Raw genomic sequence first — 20887 nt, 5'->3', positions numbered from 1 at the left:
TCATTCATAAGGTTGCAGGTCCAAATCCAAAGCATTTCACTATTGTTCTGCCTACTTTCACTTGTTTGGGACAGAATTTTATATTTTTCCTTTTTAATTCTACTGAACCATTATCATCATCATTGTCAACAGGTAGACTTCCATGTCTGGGCATAGGTCTCTTCACACTCTACTGTCTTGCACTTTTGAATATGGCTCCTCAAGACCTGTTTGATGTTGTTTCTTCTTTTAATGGGGAGCGGCTATTCACTTTACACTTTCTGGTGCAAGGTCACTATTCTAGCAGTATGGACCCACAAAGCGTATTGGTTTTTAAAAGTATGTATTCCATGCCACTTCGGCTTCACAACCAGTTGAGCTTGTTACTCTTCACATTGACTCCTCATTTCTGATTTGATCATGACTCGACCAATAAATATAAAATGATTTTCTTTTCTGATAAACTTCTACAAATGCTTTCAAAATATCAAATGATATTAACAATGATATTGAAGATATATGTGTAAGTTATTTGTTTATGTTATTATTTGATGTTATATGAATTTAATTAGTAAAGAGAATTCTAAGAACAATAACAGTCTAATTGGAACTATTTCAGCTGGTAAGAACTTTACTATAATAAATATTATAAGAAGTTGAACTGCACTACAAGGCTGTCTGCAGACTTTTTATTATCATTTTTAAAAATTGTTAAAAGTCGCCTATTTAAGTCATTGGCTCTGCAAAAATGAGTAAGGAAATATAACTATGACACACAGCATAGTCACACTTACTATCTTCAGTTTTACTGTCTACAATTCTACAGTAAGGAGTCAATGCGAATTTCTTTATCAAAAGTATGGCTTCGATTTCGTGTTCACACAAGCGTCAAAGTCGTACTTTGCAATTACGGAATTACTTCGGTTCGGAGCGTCTTAATGAATGAAAAACTACCAGTGACGAGACCACTGCATTCCTTGGCAGATCATGTGTGACAAACAGCGAAATAATTAAAACATATAATATATTCCTTTCAGCCAGCAGCCGAAAGACATCTATGTGTTTCGGCAACCCCAGTAATTCATTATTTAACCAGAAACATCACATCAGCTGTCATTGATTACGTCAGTAAACTAGACAAATGCGACAAAACTTTATCAAAAACTTTTAAAAATTACTCCGCCGGGCTTTCCGTAACAAAAAAACAAACAAAAAGTCAAAATTAACAAATTATCGATCTCCGAGATTCGCAGACTTACTGCATTCTTACCTTCAGACAACTCCAAGTCCAACTCGGCCAACTTGTCTCTTATCTCGTCCGGCAACTTTGATATATCAACACATAAGTCAGCCATAGTGGAAAAAGCACTGTTTCACACAAAACAAATAAAGTTAACGACAAAAGTCTAAAACACCATCGTAACATCTAGCCATCTTGAATTTTGAATATTTTCTATCCAAAACCAGCAATACACTGAATTTACGTTACGAAGTCACCACCAGATGTCGCTTCAATTCGCTATGTTGCCACAGTATGTTGCTATGTTCGCTATGTTTTCGATTACCGAAAACAGATTATAAATATTCTATATTCACATAAGGCGATCACACATCATCCGATCCGTCAGTTCATCGTTCACATTAAATTATCTTTAACAAAAAAAAATTTTTTTTTGTGATATATGGGCTTCTTCTCAGGTAAAGGCCTTTTCCAACTCTTTCCTTGCCAAGATCCATGAAGTTTTTTCCTGCTGTTTTTATGATATCATCAGTTCACCGTTTGTTTGACCTTCCGGTCCCTTCCCCGTGTGGTTTGGACTGTCTACCTTTTAACTGAGTAGCGTGAGATGTGTCCAGCCTATTGCGACATAAGTGACAAAGCTTGTTTTATTGCGTACAATAAATAATACGTTTGTTTTTTGTCAAATTTCATAATTTTTTGTTTTATGTATTTTCCTAATTTATGGTATGCTTCGCTCTACCGACTCGAGCTACCGAAATCCAACATCGTTAGATCTGTCCAATATATTTTATTTATTTGTCACTTTTATTTCGTTTTGTGTTCAGACGTTTGTTTCATTCCGAGTGAATGAAAGTTAGAAATGAACAAGAACGGACCATCTAATATTAACATTACTTCCCAACCCGTCTGTTTTGTTTTCTATTTTTCAGTTTCCTCATCATAGACTAAATTGAAATTAAAAATGGCAACACGGTGCAACACTGGTTCCTTTCCTGGCATTTTCCTGGAAATTCATCCGATAGATGACGCTAGGGAGCTCGTTACTAAGAGTTTTCTTCTTCCCCTCTTCCCATCCGTGATCCGTCCGTCATTCTCAGCCTAGTTTTCTTTTTATGTTACATAGACGGCAGTTGCCCGTAAATTTATTCTCGTATAATGGCTGCCACGCTATGTGTTTAACTTATTGGTTATGTCATGTCAAAAGTGTTTTCGGATGGGTGTGATAAACGAATAACTCAACAAGTGTTACGGAACAATCATCGCATGAAAGTTGTTAAAGTAGCATTCTCCCTGGAACGTTTCTTCTTTCATGTTTCCTTTTTTGGCACTAAAGTTATGGACTCAAAGTTTTTGTAATTTAAGTAATGAAAACATAATCTATGCTGCGTAAAAAGTGTATATCGGGACCATATTGAGTGTCAAGTGCATCAGAAGATAGCTATAATGACGGATCAGCGATCGTCGTCAGCCTTGTTCAAGAGAGCCGAGCAGCTGAAGCGTTGGGAAGAATCGGACACCAACAAACAGTCGCCGATTCCGAAACGAGCGTCGAGAATACAGTTTTCGCCAGAGATTGTTTTTCTAGCAGCTTGCACTGCAGGCGATAAGGATGAAGTCCAGAGACTTTTAAAGATGGGCGCAGACATAAACACAGCGAACGTGGACGGGCTTACGGCGCTGCATCAGGTAAGATCATGCTATCATGCCTCAATTTGAAATTTACAGGTTTCTAATATATTAAAGCAAGTAGTACAGTGTAAACTCTAAAATTATCTATGGCGAAATCCTTCCTTTAGCATACATTACTTGTGTTTGATTGGTTTACCTTTAAAATTCACATCTAATTCATCATCATCAACCAATAGATGTCAAGTGCTGAACATAGGTCTCTTGTAGAGACTTCAACATGGACATTCCCTAAAAAGCGCCACCACACCTGGCCCTCAGCCTTCCTCATCCAGCCATATCTGGCCAGCCGCTTTATATTGTCGGTTCATCGTCCCACACTACGCTTGCTTAAACTTTCCGGCTCCAACAGCCATCGCCTCTAAGACAGGCATGGCCTGCCCACTGCCACTTCAACTTGGCTAGGCGAGTGACCTTGGTTCTGCGAATCTCCTCATTTCGGCTCTTATCCCTCAGGGAAAACCTAACATAGCGCTCTTCTAAGCAACTTTTAATTTGTGGACAAGGCAGTTTGTCAATGTTCACGTTTCAGCACCATAGGTTAGGACGGGAAGTACACACTGGTTAATAAGATTTGTTTTCAGGCATTGAAGAATTGATGATGCAAAGGCTTGACTTGATTTCCCAAAACCTTCCCAACCTAGCTGATTTCTTCTGTTGGCTGCCTCGTTGAAATTGCTCCTGCCTCATTGAATTATTTGGCCAAGGTAGTTGTGAAACAATTTGATGCCAACATTTTCGATGCTAACTGGTGTCGAGACAATGTGCTGATTGAGCATTATCTTTGTTTTGACCATGTTTATCCCGAGACCGAGTGGGAGAGAGCTGCCTTCATCAAGCGGTTCCTCTCTAATTGTAGATCCATATACAAGATACCTCTTGCAAGTCTGTGATTGCTGCCAGTGTTGAACCCATTGATCACTGAGACATCTTCATATATGTATCTACAGTCCGTCGTGATGAAGTCAAACTAGTTCCGAGTCACATTGTCCGGGCTATGCCATGTCCACTTTCTAGAGAGCTTCTTCTAAAAGAACGAATTCATAAAAAACAGTCCTTTCCACTCCAAGATTTGCTGGTTGTGGTTGTGTGGTTTCTGGTGCTGAAAATGTGTGGTCCCATTTTTGATTCACCAAATTACAGTTGAATTAGAATACATAATAATTAATGTGAAATGTTCTGAATTGTACTGCAAAGTTTAGGTATCAAATGTTTTTTACTAACAATACTGTTCCTCTGTAAAGTGGTTGCCTAGCAGAGATCTCTTCAAAGTGATAAGGCTGCTGAATTGTACTACTATTTGATTATTTTGATGTGTAATGTTTTACTTTTGTTTCTTTTTATGACGGTGTACACTAAACTATGGTTCATTCATTCAACCAACCAACAAATAGCCATCCAAATTGACTAAAGTTGATAAATGGGAGAGGCTGATATCAAGCAGCTCCGGCACGGGTGTGACCAATCCAGCCCAGTGTGTTATCTCACACGCCTGCCCAGCGTGGTCATTATGATCAAAACCTTATATGTTACCTTACAGCAGTTATGGTAACTCCCATGATTAGACCTGGCAATATATAAAGCAGGAAGACGAGGACGTAGAGCTCTGTATGAGATATCTTTAAAGCCATACATGTCTCTAATACTCTCTACAGTATTGTGAAGGGGGAGACAAAGTCCAAAGTTAGGTAGACAAAGCAGCGCAGAGTTGATAGTCGGGCAATTTGGTTACGACATAGTTTGGTTGATTTCTTGGAGAAAAAGCCACGCAGAAAAAAAAAAGATTCTGACAAATTGAGAACCTCCTTGTTTTTGCAGTCAGTTAAAAATAGACATGATTAAACCCCGATGGTTCCATGTAAAATGAGATTGAATTCATCATGTCCAGCAAGTAAGCAAGCAGTATAAATTCAATGTTTTAGCGATCTATCTGGTAAAAGCCAGGAGTGAGCAACATATGGTAAGAGGTACATTAAATTTCAATATATAGCTAGAAAAGGCTAGATTCGTTAAGTCTACACTGCAACCATCTCATACTCATATCTAAAATCCTGCAAATGTCCAACTTGAACTGCAAAACTGATACGACTACCTAGCTGATTGTGATTCTGTGGACAATCTGTGGTTGGTGGAAACTGTCAAGACAGTTGGGTCCAAGTTCTTTAAGACCCACTGTCCTAATAGAACCAAAAAGTTCTCTGACCATACTCTCAAGCTAGAAAAAAGGCTAGAAATGAGACTAGTCTTACCGCTGCTTACCAGCAGAGTAATAGGCAGATTTCTATTGCACAAACACGCAACTTACGGAATTTTAAATATTTTAAATATTAAGTTGGAGAAATTCTATGGACAGTTATACAAGACCAGACTTCGAAGCCAATCCCATTGTAGTGGAAATTGCTGCTGAGAGGCGTAATCCCTTAAGCTTTCTTTAAGCTTCTGGATTGGAACGAACATAGCCTTAATGTCAGCGGCGAGTACATCATTCACCTTCGATTCGGCGATAACATAGTAGCTATGGCAGAGACTCTGGAAGACTTAAATACAGTGATCTTAGCAGAGTTTCTCAACAGGTGGACCTAAAAATGAACATAAGTAAGACGAAAATCATGTTCATGTCCTGTTCCCTCCTGTAATATAATCATTGAGGGCTCTGCACTCCAAATTGTAGACAAATACATACTAAAAATGCATTTGTGTGTAGTTGTGTTTGTAACACACAATCCAATGTAGCCTGTTTTAAAAACTTAATACTCTTGCTCCCCTGCTAATAACTCTTTAGTGAGGATTCCTTAATTTATGCTCACAGCGTCTTATACAGTGCCTATAGAAGTGTACATAGGATGCTGTTAGTGACGGAAATGCAACTCAAAGTGATAGGGCACCACTAACAGCACCACATACACTGCCTATATATAGGTTAGCTTCGGCGGGGAGGGGCAACGCACGCACAACAGACGGAAACGTTTAAGTGCGGAAACCAGCCCAGAGAGAAGAAGAAGAAGAAGAGATATATAGGTTAGGTCAGAACAGTTACGACATGGGCCGAGCGAGTGCGGCGAGCGTGCTGCACCAGCAGCCGACGACTTCTAGAACTGACTTGTAGATGTTGTACATGTAATTTTTAGAGAGTAGAACAAAAGTAAAGGAGGAAATAGCTTCAAAAATAGTACCAAATAGTACTTAAAATTATCACAATATTATGCACGGTAATGTTTTAAATCAAAACGTTGCTGTGCACATTTTATGCATATTTAAATGGTGACAAATATAGAACTGGACATAGACAAGTACACTGGAATAGGTATGCCACACAAAATGACAGTTATTTTTAGTGCCAATCGAAGCGCCTTACCAAGCTTACCGGAAATTAAAATTTAGACTGCGTCAAATGGTCTTCATATTGTGAACTAGTCGATGCCCGGGACTTCGCCCACGTGGATTTAGCTTTTTCGAAATCCCGTGGGAACTCTTTGATTTTCCGGGATAAAAAGTAGCCTATGTGCTAATCCAGGATATTATCTATCTCCATTCCAAATTTCAGCCAAATCCGTCTAGTAGTTTTTGCGTGAAGGAGTAACAAACATACACACACACACAAACTTTCGCCTTTGCAGCTAGCAGATGTCTGCTAACATTTAGTTCCGAGTACGCTCACATGACGCTCACCGCTGCTATCAGCGCGAAAATAGCAAAAATCAAGTTTCAAATTCAGTTCGCAAGCCCAGCGTACTTGTATTAGTATAGATCAGTGTTAGTCAACATTTTCTCGTGACACAGTAAATTGTTTGATTGAAATAGATTCATTCATAATTTGATTTACGTAAATAGATTTTGGCAAACTCTTTTGATATGTCGAAAATTCGAAGTGTGCGATAGTGACTGGTTATTGACGATTAACGGCCAAAATTAATGCTCAATCTATCTTTGACTTACCGATAAGTTACTTAGCAACGCTGTTATTTGTCAAAAAGACTTGTGACGAATAACAACATTGCTAAGTAACCTATCGACAGATTACAGATAGATTGATTTTAATTTTGGCCGTAAGTAGTTATGTAGAGATAGAAATAAAAAAATTGTTTATTTAAATGTACTCACTTACTTTAATAATACTCTGCATTATGTTTTAGGATTTTATAACCGACTTCCAAAAAAGGAGGAGGTTCTCAATTCGTCGGAATCTTTTTTTTAAATAGCTGGAATATTTCCGTCAATCATATTTAGTTTCGTCTAGAATGCGGTACTGCATGTCACGTGCGTCTGGTTTAGCACTCGGAATAACTTTCGATTGTTCCGACCGACCACTAAACGTCAGCGTGCCAGAATTAGATGCTGACAGTGCCCACGATAACCAATACAGAAACAGAGTGTTCCAATATATTCGTCGATAATACGTCTTGGTCAAGCCTTTTTTCAAAGCAGTTAGATACTAGCTTTACAACATAATCCATATATTATCTTATTTAATACTAGAGGATGCCCGCGGCTTCATCCGCGTGGAGTTCGGTTTTTTTTTAAATCCCGTAGGAACTCTTCAATTTTCCAGGATAAAAAGTAGCCTATGTCCTTCCCCGAGATGTATCCCAAGTCTGTACCAAATTTCATTAAAATCGGTTCAGTGGTTGGTCTGTGAAAACGTAGCAGACAGACAGACAGACACACTTTCGCATTTATAATATTAGTATGGATAAATTATATACAACATATTTACAATAAATTATCTTCATCAATATATAATGAGCGACTACCAGAATTCATAACTAACATCTAATTACTAGTTTTACTAATAACTACTAATTTGAGTATATAGTACCTACTACTTCGTACTTAAGTAAATACAAAGTTTGTACTAATCTATACTTATATTAATTAATATTTATACTAATATCATAAACTTAGTTTGTGAGGTTTTGTTAAAAATATTAGCCATGTTAATCATGACTAAGTAAGCTAGTGCTAAATGTAGGAACGACAAAGTGCAACGGGTGGGGTTTGAACTGCCGACCATTCGGATCGTTACGATATTTATTAATCAGGATACTATTCTCGAGTACCTATTTAATCATATTATCTTGTTCAGATAAGTATGAACCGTCTGTGCCCGCTGGAAGGAATTAACAAGTTTTAATAGACGCAATTAAAATGACCCTAGATTGCTCCGAGACCAACTAAATGTTAAGATGATCGCATACCAGGCGACGATCCGGAAAAAGCATTTTTAACACTGAAAATGGGTGTGACATTTGAGCATCCACCATGGTTTACATAGAATGATGAAATCTACAGATATAATGCGGCCAAACTAGTATCAAAAAAAAAGGGAAGTCGTGTCCGCCATATTGTCACTGTATAGCACTGTATGAGGACTTCGTCTGTGTTGGTGTTAGCTGGCGGGCGTGCTCTGCCTTTTTGGAGTTTTTTTTTTGTTAAAACTGACTGGAAAGCGCTCTAAGGGAGTGCCGTGCGTATGTCGGCGAGCGCCGGCACAGACGGGGTCCATACTTGTATAGTACTAACTTGTTACAAATAATTTCAAACTTGACATTGGCTAATCTTTGTAAAGCCAGACGAGAGAGAAAAAAAAAGCACTGTATGAGTAGTGTAGTTTGTTAGTGAGAACATATTGAGTCAAAATATATTTCCAGCTAGGAAGAGATAATGTGGTGGACACGATTTCCCTTTCTTACTTTGAACGCGTTATCTCTAGAAATGCCAATATTCAAAGAGGAATGAACGAGTATTTCAAAAAGTACAAGCTTAGATTGACACCTAAAACTTGATTATCGCTAACACATCCGATGGTAGATATATTATATATATATGTATATTATAAATGTATATTGGAAAATATTACCTTGCGCATCGAAGAAATGCTGGTGATTCTTAGGGCACGCTTACACTGCTGTCGCAGTCGTATTGACAGTATTTACTATCGAAATATGCGTCCCTTGCGATTTCTCTAGCGATTTTGTAAATCTAGCGGCCGTATGCGATCACCTTTATGAAGTTGTTAAACGACTGGTTAATATCCATAAACTACCAACTTCTATTGGGGGGATGTGTTGTGAGTTTTACTGTTCGAAACCTTTATTTACTAGACCCATCTCAATTGCTTCTATCTTAGGTATATTATGTACTTGCTGTATAATATTATGTTTTTATAATATGATAATGAAATTGGTTGAGACTTGGCGGCGTTGTGGAGTAACGTCGACAAAAATTTCTCCCTTTATCCCGGTGAAATCCCATAATTATTTTTCGCGATGAAAAACATCCTAAGTGCCAATCCAGAGAGTTAGCTATAAATATTCCAAATTGCATTCCAATCCGTTTAGTAGTTTTAGCGTGATGCACGAACAGACAGACGAAAACAAAAACTTAGAAAAATAGCTGCTCATTTGGACTCTATATCCATTGAAATATCGATTGAATCCAAACCTGATTGTTCAAAATTTACTTACGTAAGTAAGCATCCAGTTACAGTTTTATTATTATAAGTCAGTAATTATAGAAAGACATAAGACTTATCAGTAAAATATTATAGTTATGATGATGACAGATTAAATAACTAGATATGCGAGTAGATTGCCAATTCAATGAACTATCTCAACTAATTGATCTCCGTATCTTTGGTATCACAGTAATAAGTATCTAATGAATACTTAAGGAACAATTTTAAAAAGAAAATTATGCACCAAGTACATAAATAGTTAGCATTGATATCAATATACTCACTTACTTTATATATTTCTAAATAGTAATAAAACAAAGTTGCAAGTCGCGTTCGAGTAATCACTCGTAACTTCTAAACTCCTCGGTGGATTTCAATGCGGTTTTCACCCTTATCACAGGATATAATATAGTGAATAGTGCGTTATTATTTATATAAAACACTTAACCAGGAAATGCTGTATGGTCATAATATGCATGTTATATCTAACATATTAACATGACGAGCGCATGAACCCAGGAAAAGAGGAACGAAGAAACGAACGAGTTTCCTAGTAGTGCCATAGAACTTATCTAAAGCGTCCTGAATTCTAAACAAATATAGCTGTAAAATACACAGCTAAAGACGGATCCTAAATGTTGTAAAATATTATTGCAGCCTGATTTCCAAAAAATACTTAATTTAGCTCCTTTTAAAGTTAATAGTATTAAAAATCCAGTTTAGTTTTAGCTATCCAAAAATGCAGTGCATTCATTTCGCGCTCTCTGAAGTTCATATCCGATTTACGTGCGATACGATTGCATCACTTGTTCGAGTAGTTCGTATATGACGCACTGGACCAAGGCGTATAGAGAACATACGTAACTCTTGAAATAACTACTTTTATCTGTATGCCGGGTTTAGTTGTCTGTAAAATAATATTATGTAACAAAGTTTCAAATTTTCTGAAACGTAAATCTGTTACCGAAATTCTGTCTTTTTAACTGACTTGGAAAAAAAAGTATCGATTGACAACCTCAATTGAAAAAAAACGCGTTTTATTTGGCGTTTGTTACTTGATAACTACATCGAATCTGGACCGATTTCAATAAATCTATTTTCGTTAAAAAGTACGTATCGTCAAGTTGGTCCGATTTAAATTTGATGAAGATCTGATGAATGTCTTCGGTGATAGAGAACGGAACTCCTCCAACCATGATTCAAACTTAATAGGCGCTGATCGTTCTTGCCTGTGTTGGGGACAATACGCCCAGAAACTTTCAGCTTTTATAAAGTAACGAAGGTCTGGCCCGTACGTAACTCTAAAAATGCATAGACATTTTGATATGTGAACATGATAGCTACATATTTTTATATTTCCATCGAGCGGGAACTGGGAACCGCATCTGGAATACCGTGTGTATCCTATTTGTGCTGTGAAATTAGTTTGCCTTATGTTTGACGCAGACCGAATCGATATTACTTACAGAATTTCTAAATACATAAAATTATTATTATTATTATCTACTTATTTATGTAAAATGTCATTAAACCACGAAATAATCTTAAAATCATAAGTACAATAAATATCTATTAAATACAATTACTTATATCTTTAAATTTTTTTTAGGCAAATCCCTTTATTTTCAATGTTTGAAGTTTCGTTTGTCGTCTTCGCATTAATCACACTCGGTAAAAGGTAGGAAAATCAGATTTTCGTGACAGTAAGAATAATTTTAATACATTTCCAAAGTTAATTAAGCTTGATGCCTATGTTATAATATATTTTTATATTAATGAAATAATCAAACTTCCCGTATGGCCCGTGCTCGAGGGAGACTACTCTTAACTATCCTACTTATTTTAAGGCATTTTACTTTTACGCAAGATCATGTAACTAGCAAAATTTTATAGATTCGAAATAACTACTTACTGAAGAATACCAGATATAGTCGGAACATGGTAACCAAATTATTTAAATAAATTAATGGAAAACTTGCGAGACCGAAATGAATAAAAATTATTGATTAAATATTAATATCTTGGTGGATTTTTGGGACCAGCACGTTGTCTGCTCTTTATCTGTGTGTAAACAAAATCGTCTGGCGCTTGTCTACCATTCTGTCATTTGTCACTGCAATGTTTTGGGATTTCATTTCGTTCTTATATATAAATGTTTCCCGTCTGAAAATTTTAAAATAAGTTTTACCTATCAAGTAACAGATTACCTACCTTACAAAATAGTTACCTACTGAATTTCTTTTTTGATTAAAATAATAATTTGTCTACCTACTTAAATACTATAAGTGTTACACTAAGAAATATTATTCTTCAGTACTGCATAAAATAAATATTTGTAAAATGTAACCAATAATGAGCAGTTTAATAGTGTTTAATTTATTTCGTAAATCAAAAATAATTTGGTACTATTATAACTTTTGCGATCACAATTTGAATTATTATTTTGGCAGCGTTTGATCACGGATGCGTTTTGTCTTCGCTGTATGCCGCGCGTTGTTTTATATCAGTATTTATAGTCCGCGATACTCCTCCTCCTCTCATTAGATAGTCCGAGAAATTAGGTCGATGACTTCGTGAACTTCTAATTTCGTAAATTATGTTTCGTTGTTACAGTTACTACTGCTTTAACTACCTTTTTAGATACAACGAAATAGGTAGGTACATTGGCATACTCAAGTTTTTTTATACCTAAATGTCAATGAAAATAACAAACCTAATTATTATAATTTACCTATTCATAAATTCATAAAAAGTGAATAAGGGAACTGATTTTATTTTGGTTTCGTATTCTCCAACATTTCCTCTTCAACGCCGTACTTTTAACCCCCGACCCAAAAAGAAGGGTGTTATAAGTTTGACGTGTGTATCTGCGTATCTGTGTATCTGTCTGTGGTATCGTAGCTCCTAAACTAATGAACCGATTTTAATTTAGTTTTTTTTTGTTTGAAAGGTGGCTTGATCGATAGTGTTCTTAGCTATAATCCAAGAAAATCGGTTCATCCGTTTGAAAGTTATCAGCTGTTTTTTAGTTACTGTAACCTTCACTTGTCGGAGGTGTTATAAATTTTTAATTTACACTTGTGACTGTTTTGATGCAGAATTCACCGCGGTGCGGCGATTTAGATTCTTGCGAATGTTTTATGCATTATGAATTGGGTAGAAACTGACAAAAGCAACGAGGGATTTGAATCGATGTGCGATCCAGGAACAGCCTGAAAACTCTCGCGGATTTATTACGCAGTGCTGGATGACCCCAAATTTATCGTGCAAATTTATTACTGACCTAATGCCTGGATAAACTCGATTTTCAACAAAATTTGATGCTGTCAGTGACCGACCTAAATATTTGGTGTTGAATTGATATATTTCTGAATGACAGCGAGCGCCACGTAAATTTAGAATCGGGTGAGGATTTTTTCGAGGTCACGTTAGAGACAGCGGAGAGAGATCAGTTGATATTAGTTACGTCATAGGCTGCACACGCTATGGTGTTTTATTTTAGTGTTAATTGTGGACGTAGGCATGGACTGCACGGAGTTCTCTGACAACAGAAGGTCTGTCGCTGAGTTTCCATGGGCTAGCACGTCTAAATAAAAGTACTGTGACTTTTTGACTTTAAAGTATTATATGATTACATATTATATTTACTTACCAGGTATTGACTTGAATTCTAATGCAAAGTTTCATCTAAAGATTAAAGTTAAAACACAAAAACACTTCTAAATTCAACACCTGATGGTTTATAACCTTAAAACATATCTAAGAACCTGTTTTACGGTGATTTCTGTGTAATGCAAAAAATCGTATCAAAATAGACCCCAGTAGTAATATAGTAAAAAGCTAAAAATACAATTGTAGCGGCCTCTGATGGCTAATAGCCATAAAACATAGATATATGTTTTCATTTCTGGTCATATAATGTATCGGAAGTGATTCATAAGATACTTAAGGGCCATGAGACCGGCCTGCCCGCGAAATTCAAATTTAACTTGGTTTTTCGCAATTTATAAACTAATACGACAACGTAGGCTTATGGTTATTTTATTTGCGATAATGGCAATATCATCCTCACAGGTTTTTATAAAAATCTTTACTTGAAAAGGTCCAGTTTAAGAAATAAATTAAAGTATAGAAATATATATAATATAAATAAATAAATATAAATAAAAATATATAAATATAAATAAATTAAAGACTATCCTCACAAATTTCGCGAAATTCAAATTTAAATTTGAATTTCGCGGGCAGGCCGGAAAGGTTTTCAAGAAAATGGCAAAAAAACCGGTGAAGAGCGATTTGAGCTCGCACACGAATAACACTTTAATTTTTTGTGGTGTAACCACGAATTCACAGTTTTTGGATTTTTCCTTACTTGTTATAACATTTTTACGTGATAAATTTCATGATTCTAGGTCAATGGGAAATACCCTGTAGGTTTTTATTACCTTGACGGTTTTTGACAGACACCACTTATAGACATAAAGACAGACAGATAACGAAGTGATCCTATAAGGGTTCCTTTTTTCTCTGGAGATACAGAACCCTATTTTATTTTATTTATTATGGAACCGCCCACAGAATTACACACTTAAATTACATGTAATATGCCTTGAGTGCAATAGAATTCATGTAACTCCATTTACGGGTAGTTACGTCGTGCACTAAAAACAAAAGTTGTTCAATAAATATACCTTTTTTCCGCTGGTAGAAATGCAGTTACGCATCCCGCACAAGCCTAATTAACAGAATATATTGAAATAAATAGTTGAATTATCCAAAATAAAATATAGCTATAACTACGGCCTGTCATATCCTAAGGCCTGAGGGATCAAGTGACTTAAGTAACTTGATTCCTCACTAGGATTTAGTATTCTCTAAAAACGTACAAAGACAAATGAACACACACAATCTGTAACACTAAACGTATACTATACCGTCTCCGTTCCGTCGTGGGTAAAAAATAGAGCAAGCTGAGTGCAGTCCGGTGTTTGTCAACATGATTTTAATAATTTAATGAAAATATTCAATTCGAATCGTTAGGGACATGATGTCATTGTATTATCAATACCTACTGGTTGATGCATTACTTAACTATCGAAACGTTTACATAATGTTTCCCAGATTGAAATTAAATAACTATTGTTCTTTAATAGATAGAGTTAACATTTTATGTGAAATATTCGCGAGTCTCGGTCACTCATAATATAGACGTTGTTTGTATTGTTTTTTGGCGCTATCTTTACTTTATGGCTTAGGTTTCTTTTAAATTTGGGATAAAAAGCAGCCTATACGGGTTGCATCTATCTCTGCACCAATTAGATAATGTCCGCGGCATCATTCACGTGGATTTATGTTAAAAAAAAGTGTCCCTGTGTACTAGCTTTTCACGAGCCATCTGTTTAATCAATTTTGACGAAAGGTACAGAGACAATTTGCATTTCGGGGATGGACATAACCTACTTTGTCCTGGAAAATCAACGAGTTCCCACGGGATTTATATCCACGTGTACGAATTAGCGGGAATCATTTATTTGCTACAGAAATATATAGAATATAGATACTATTTATCCCGGAAAATTGAAATAACGTAAACCTACGCGTACGAAGTCGCGGGCATCATCTTATCTATCTAATAATAATGATAGTTAATAAGTAATGTTGTATATCAATTTTCTGGTCCTACTGTCAGTCTTCTAGCTATCAAAACGTTTACGTGAGACTTAGAGAGTTACTTCCCTAGGGCCGGCGCACATATGGCGGAGCGCAGCGCAGAGCATGCCCGCGAAGTTTTCTAATCGCGTGACATAATACGCGAATCTCTACCAGAGAATGCGCGAGCACGCGCGGGACTGCGCGCGGATGCGCAAGTATCCGCACGGATGCTCAATTGAATTTAGATATTATTTCAATGAGTACAATGTCGATAATAGTTTGACTGTGAAAAATGCTCTGCGCTGCGCTCCACCATATGTGCGCCGGCCCTTACGGGTTGAATTTTCAAAAATCCTTCCTTAGCGAATGTCTACGTCATAATAGCTCCTGCATGCCTTTCAGCCCGATCCGCCCAGGTTTGAACTGTGCGTTGAGTTGTCAGTCAATCAGTCGCCTTTTCTTTTTAACCGACATCCAAAAAGGTGGTGGTTCTCAATTCGGTCCATATTTTTTTATATATGTCGATGATTTCGAGTTTTCTGTACCGATTTGCAATTTTTTTTAATGAACAGTTGAAGTTTTCGTAGTGGTCCCATAAAAATTTCTGTATACAGTTCCTTAATCCTGATGCTGCCGGATTACTGCCCGCCTATGTTATCAAGATTCAGGAAGTGCTCATCATGCTTAGGCTTCAAGTCTCAACTCAAACCTGATGATGCAGGTTACAGTACTCCTAAACTATAGTAATTCAGGAACATCAGGACTACATCATTGAACTTGGGAGCCCAACTCCTCAATCCTGGCGCTGCACGGTACTCAACTCCTAAGCCGTGGGGATTCCGGAATTCCTGATGGTGAATTGATATTTTAAGTATCAAACAACGGCTTTGTGATTAAACTCTACGATGGCTCCGCAAAGTACCAACTAGCGGCTCTGGATGCCGTTGACCGTCGAGCTAGGAGACTTATAGGCGAAGACTCTCCTTTGTTGGCGAAACTTCAAAGTCTCGATCACCGCCGTAAGGTCGCCGGCTTATCGGTGTTTTATAGGATATATTTCGGAGAGTGTGCACAGGAACTTTTCGATCTTGTCCCCCCTTCACCATTTTACCACCGAACCGCAAGACGTCGGGCGAGTTTCCATCCTTATGTCGTTGACATTCCATCTACACGCACGAAACGTTTTGCGTCTTCATTCCTCATACGCATGGCTAAGGTTTGGAATACTCTTCCGCGATCTGTGTTTCCTACCAATTACAATCCGGGTATCTTTAAAACAAGAGTGAATAGGCACCTTCTAGGTAAACGCGTCCCATCTTAGACCACATCATCACTTTCCATCAGGTGTGATTGTGGTCAAGCGCTTACCTATAGTGAATAAAAATAAAAAATAAAAAACTCCAAGATTTGGTCTATGTTGAGTAACACTTATAGTTCAATCTAAAAATGACCTTACATTTTCCTATATTTGTCCTATACGTCTCGTATCCACGTCAAAGTGAGAAAAGACAGACAGATCATGAACATCTGTAACATTTGGGCTGATGCCAATTCATTGATAGAGTAGCTACTATTTAGAAATATTGTCGTAAATATAACAGCTGTGTATCTTTACGAAGGTTCTGCTATTCGAAGCGATACCGATCTGCTAGACTTTTGGCTTGAGTTTCTAGCCTTTGCTTTGGATGACCCAAAGATATTGCTTAACTAAGAATTAGACGGCTGCCTTTATGTCCGCGAACATTGAAATAGTAGTAGGTACATAGAGATCGTTGCCCGCGAGTGGTTTTATTTTTGATCAAGGAAAACTTGCCTTAGCACAGAAACATACTCGATACTTTTAGGATCGGCATCAAAAACGCCCGTTTTAACGCTGCTTAAACGCTAAATTGTAATCTTTTACACACGCTGTTTATGTTAGTTTACGTTAGAATAGAATCGATCGATCGATCGCAGATTCTAGCAAGTTGTCGCCGATTGAATTGTCGATACAAAGAGTTCAGTGTAAGTTTTGGCACAAATTATATTGAATCACAAATATGTACAAGTACTTATAATACTTATCGTTTGATGTTAATTTATTACATAATAATATATCTATCCACCTCATATTTTAATAGCCAATATTTTCACAGCAGTTTTTTATTCACTCGTTTACAACATTTATAATGTTATAATTAATAATATCTGAACAAATTCATTTAGGTACTTAAGTATAATCAAAAGTTTAATTTTGTGCAAGGTATATTTTTGAAAAATCTTTATCAGATTAATCTATTCAAAGCAACTAGGTACCAGCAAATAATAACTTATTAGATTTAGATTTTTAAAAATCCTATAGGAACTCTTTGATTTTCCGCAATAAAAAGTATCCTACGTCAATCTCCAGGTCTAGCTATAAATCTCGTCAATCCGTGCGACGTGATTGAAGGACAAACCAACGAACCAATAAACCAAACGGACACACTTTCGCATTTATAATATGGATACTTATAATATAGGTTATAGATGAAGGGCGAGCATTATGGTTTTAGGAGATTGCTTATGTAATTATGTTGGAACGGACAGTTATAACGATGTTCCGCTATGCGTGGCGATATGAAACATTGCATTAACTAGTGGCTGCCTCTATTCGATACGCGCCAGCGACTACGGCACTGACCCTGTAGTGGTTCCATACTGTGCACATTGCACTTCATGTACCATTGAAATGCATAACAGCGTATCTTTGCAACAAATGTTATTGTAATTAACCCAATAGACATGCCTACCTATGAATCTATACCTTTATTTTTTAGGTCTCTATTTTATGTAGGTACATATTCTAGACTAAAGAGGGGTCTCTCCGTCACTCGCTTCATATAAACGCATATAAAGTCCATGAAATTTTGCAGACATATTCTAGAAACTAATATCTGTGTTTGTGGTTTTCCAGATTTCTGTTAAAATATTCAATTTCAAAGTTACGCGGTCTTAAAAATTTACATACAAATCTTTGAGCTCCTGTAATTTTAAAACTACATATTTAAAAAAAAATCTAAAACACCACAGACACAGATATTAGTATCTAGAATATGTCTGCAAAATTTCATGGACTTTGGTTGCTTAATATTCAAATGAAATTGGAACTACGATTGTATGAAGCGAGTGACGGAGAGAGCCCTGTTAACGTGAACACATTTAGTTCCTTATTCGCGAACACACAATCTCATTATTGAACTAAAACAGACATTTATCAAGTCGAGCCAAATACTTAGTAGGTCTTTATACGAGAACACACATTTAAAATACTCGAACCCACACTTAGCAATTAATACGCGGACTTATAGGTTAATATTCAACCTGATGGCTGCAGGGTCGGTTTTAGTCTGGCTCTCATAGGTCTAAGACACTGAGAGCAACGGCTTGTTGAACTCATTACTTCTGAAATTCTAAAAGTTCTTGGATCAATGCGGTTACCACACATTTTATAAAGAGTTCTACTGTTAAGCGATACACGGGCCACTTTTTAGGAAAGAATTTAAATGCGTAAATGAAAATAAAATAGGTAAGGTTTATTAGGTAGGATGTTAGGATTAGTTACGAACAGGCCAACGTTTTAACCACTAGACTGTCCATAAATAATATTCCTATTTACTTGCAACCATTAGCAGATATTTATGGATATGATTATTTCCTAAAATTAGTTTTCCACACTTTTCCTATGTATGCGCGAGTCTGACTCGCACTTCGCCGGTTTTTTACTATAAACTCATAATATAGTACATTTTTAAAATCTCACGCGCCATTTTAACTATGTATCCACTGTTACGGCAAAAGTACGATTTTAGTCCATGTGTTAAAGAAACCGTACTTTCGAAATGACAGTTTAGACAGAGCTAAAATTGCGCGGGAGAACTCATTTTGCACGGACTATAACAAAATCGCTAGTTAGTCACATCACATCACACTAATTTTTATATTTATTTAATTATAAAGGAGAAAGTTTGTATGTGTGTGTATGTTTGTTACTCCTTCACGCAAAACTACTGGACGGATTGGGCTGAAATTTAGAATGCAGATAGATTATACCCTGGATTAGCACATAGGCTACTTTTTATCCCGGGAAATCAAAGAGTTGCCACGGGAATTTTAAAAAACCTACATCCACGCGAACGAAGTCGCAGGCATCAGCTAGTTAATAACAAAACGTTTTCCTTGTTTTCAGGCATGCATCGATGATAATCTGGAAATGGTCGAGTTTTTGGTGGAACACGGGGCTGATGTAAATAAAGGAGACAATGAAGGCTGGACCCCATTACATGCCACTGCATCGTGTGGGTTTCTCAGTATAGCTAGGTGGGTAGGCTCTTCCTTGTACGAGAATTCGACTCAAAGTTTGGCCTTACTGTTGTCTGCTGGTTAGTGTAAAAGTGTTGTAGGCAATCGATTAGTCGATACCCCAAAATAATTATTTTGTGATGTCGATAGAATAATTTAGCGCCAATACTATCTGTTTTTTTTTTTTAAAGAATATTAGCCATGTTAAATGACTAATATTCCCCTTTCCTCTCCAACTAAGCGTCAGGCTTGTGCTAGGAGTAGGTACGACAATAGTGCAACGGGCGGGGTTTGAACCGTCGACCTTTCGGTTTTCAGTCCACTCCTTTACCGCTGGAGCTATTGAGGCTCTATTATGCGTCACAAATTCTGTATATAATATCTAGACTCGCACGCGAAGGTTTCTGTATCATCGCATCATCGTACAAGATTATGTTCTTTTTATTTTGCATGGCAGCCATTTTGAAATTTTTACTATTTGTTTTTACATCTACAATTATAGCTGTAAATTTCAACTCTCTTCCTATTACGGTTCATAGATACTCGTACAGTCAGACAGGCAGACGGATGGACTGACGGACGGAAAGCGGAGGCTCTATAAAAATGAACGATATGTATTTTGGCGACGTAGCTTTCAATAGATAATGATATGATGATGTTTTAACGTAATCAAAGACTGAGTCATGTGACGTCCTTGTTAAGTTAGGGAGATCCTGTGTTCAATTTATTAATTGTATTTTGTTAATTGTTATTGTTCACACTGCAATGACAATATAACAATACTCTTGTTGAAATGGACACATCGTTTTGATTTCATATGTAGAGAAGTCTTTGTCTATACTGTATATTAACATTACAAAGAGGTAGAATAGGGTAGAATTTGTTTTAGTTTGTACTGGAACTAACGTTTCCAGTTCTCATACTTTTTTCACTGATAGATAGTTACGTTATCCCAAAGAGCTATTATAATTATACTGTTTAGTAATTATATCATGCAGTTATAAAGTACCAGGCAAAAACCTACATATATGTAACTTTTTAAATAAGAACAATTGTTTTATAGGTACCTCCTTGAAAATGGCGCAGACGTGGCCGCTGTGAACTATGACGGAGAACTGCCTGTAGATATTGCAGATGAAAAAATGAAGGACTTTTTGGCTAAAATTATTAGCGATAAAGGTTTGATATGCATCTTCAAATTAAAGACGTACTCGGAAGCATAGAGTGTGCCAATACTAACGCTGATGGTAGCATGGTGTTGCCGTGGTTAGGTATGCTAGAAGCAGGTATAACCCGCTCACCGAAGATTCACCGATGGTAGCCCCTCCCAATTCCATAGACCGCAACCCGCGCTCGCCTTAAGTACCGAGGCTCGAACGGCTCAGAGAGAATATCGCAGTTAAAGCTTTTGAATTTTTTTAAATAATATCCTTTATATAAGAAACTTTATTATTATTAATATTATATTACTAACTCCCGATACACTTTATCTAACAAATAAATTTGACATTATGACAGTTTTTGTATTGGGAATCTGTCAGAATGTCAATGTG

The 20887-nt window shown here is 36.7% G+C and overlaps 2 protein-coding genes and 1 long non-coding RNA gene across 13 annotated transcripts in view; 2 read left to right on the top strand and 1 right to left on the bottom strand.

Moving 5' to 3' along the window:
- LOC123880304 (disco-interacting protein 2) overlaps nucleotides 1-1482 on the bottom strand; it is a 72388-nt gene extending 70906 nt beyond the window's left edge. For all 4 annotated transcript variants that reach the window (XM_045928344.1, XM_045928345.1, XM_045928347.1 and 1 more), the window contains exon 1: nucleotides 1250-1482. In XM_045928344.1, coding sequence (XP_045784300.1) covers nucleotides 1250-1334 — 85 coding nt within the window. In that variant the 5' untranslated portion in view covers nucleotides 1335-1482. The remainder of the gene's footprint in view (nucleotides 1-1249) is intronic.
- Nucleotides 1483-2227: 745 nt separating this feature from the next.
- Nucleotides 2228-20887, top strand: part of LOC123880307 (protein phosphatase 1 regulatory subunit 12A) — a 49898-nt gene continuing 31238 nt past the window's right edge. For 7 of the 8 annotated variants that reach the window (XM_045928363.1, XM_045928360.1, XM_045928358.1 and 4 more), the window contains exons 1-3: nucleotides 2229-2908; nucleotides 19222-19352; nucleotides 20398-20513. In XM_045928363.1, the coding sequence (XP_045784319.1) occupies nucleotides 2666-2908; nucleotides 19222-19352; nucleotides 20398-20513 (490 nt within the window). In that variant the 5' untranslated portion in view covers nucleotides 2229-2665. Of the gene's footprint in view, nucleotides 2909-19221; nucleotides 19353-20397; nucleotides 20514-20887 lie in introns of all 8 variants that reach the window. The other variant, XM_045928354.1, reaches the window with a different exon arrangement.
- On the top strand, nucleotides 5455-17562 carry LOC123880323. The gene is made up of 3 exons (XR_006799206.1): nucleotides 5455-5519; nucleotides 12917-12920; nucleotides 17552-17562. It is a non-coding gene; the product is annotated as an uncharacterized LOC123880323 (long non-coding RNA).

Source organism: Maniola jurtina, chromosome Z (genome assembly GCF_905333055.1).
Source record: "Maniola jurtina chromosome Z, ilManJurt1.1, whole genome shotgun sequence".
Classification (NCBI taxonomy): domain Eukaryota; kingdom Metazoa; phylum Arthropoda; class Insecta; order Lepidoptera; family Nymphalidae; genus Maniola; species Maniola jurtina.
This window is presented reverse-complemented; position numbering and strand designations above follow the sequence as displayed.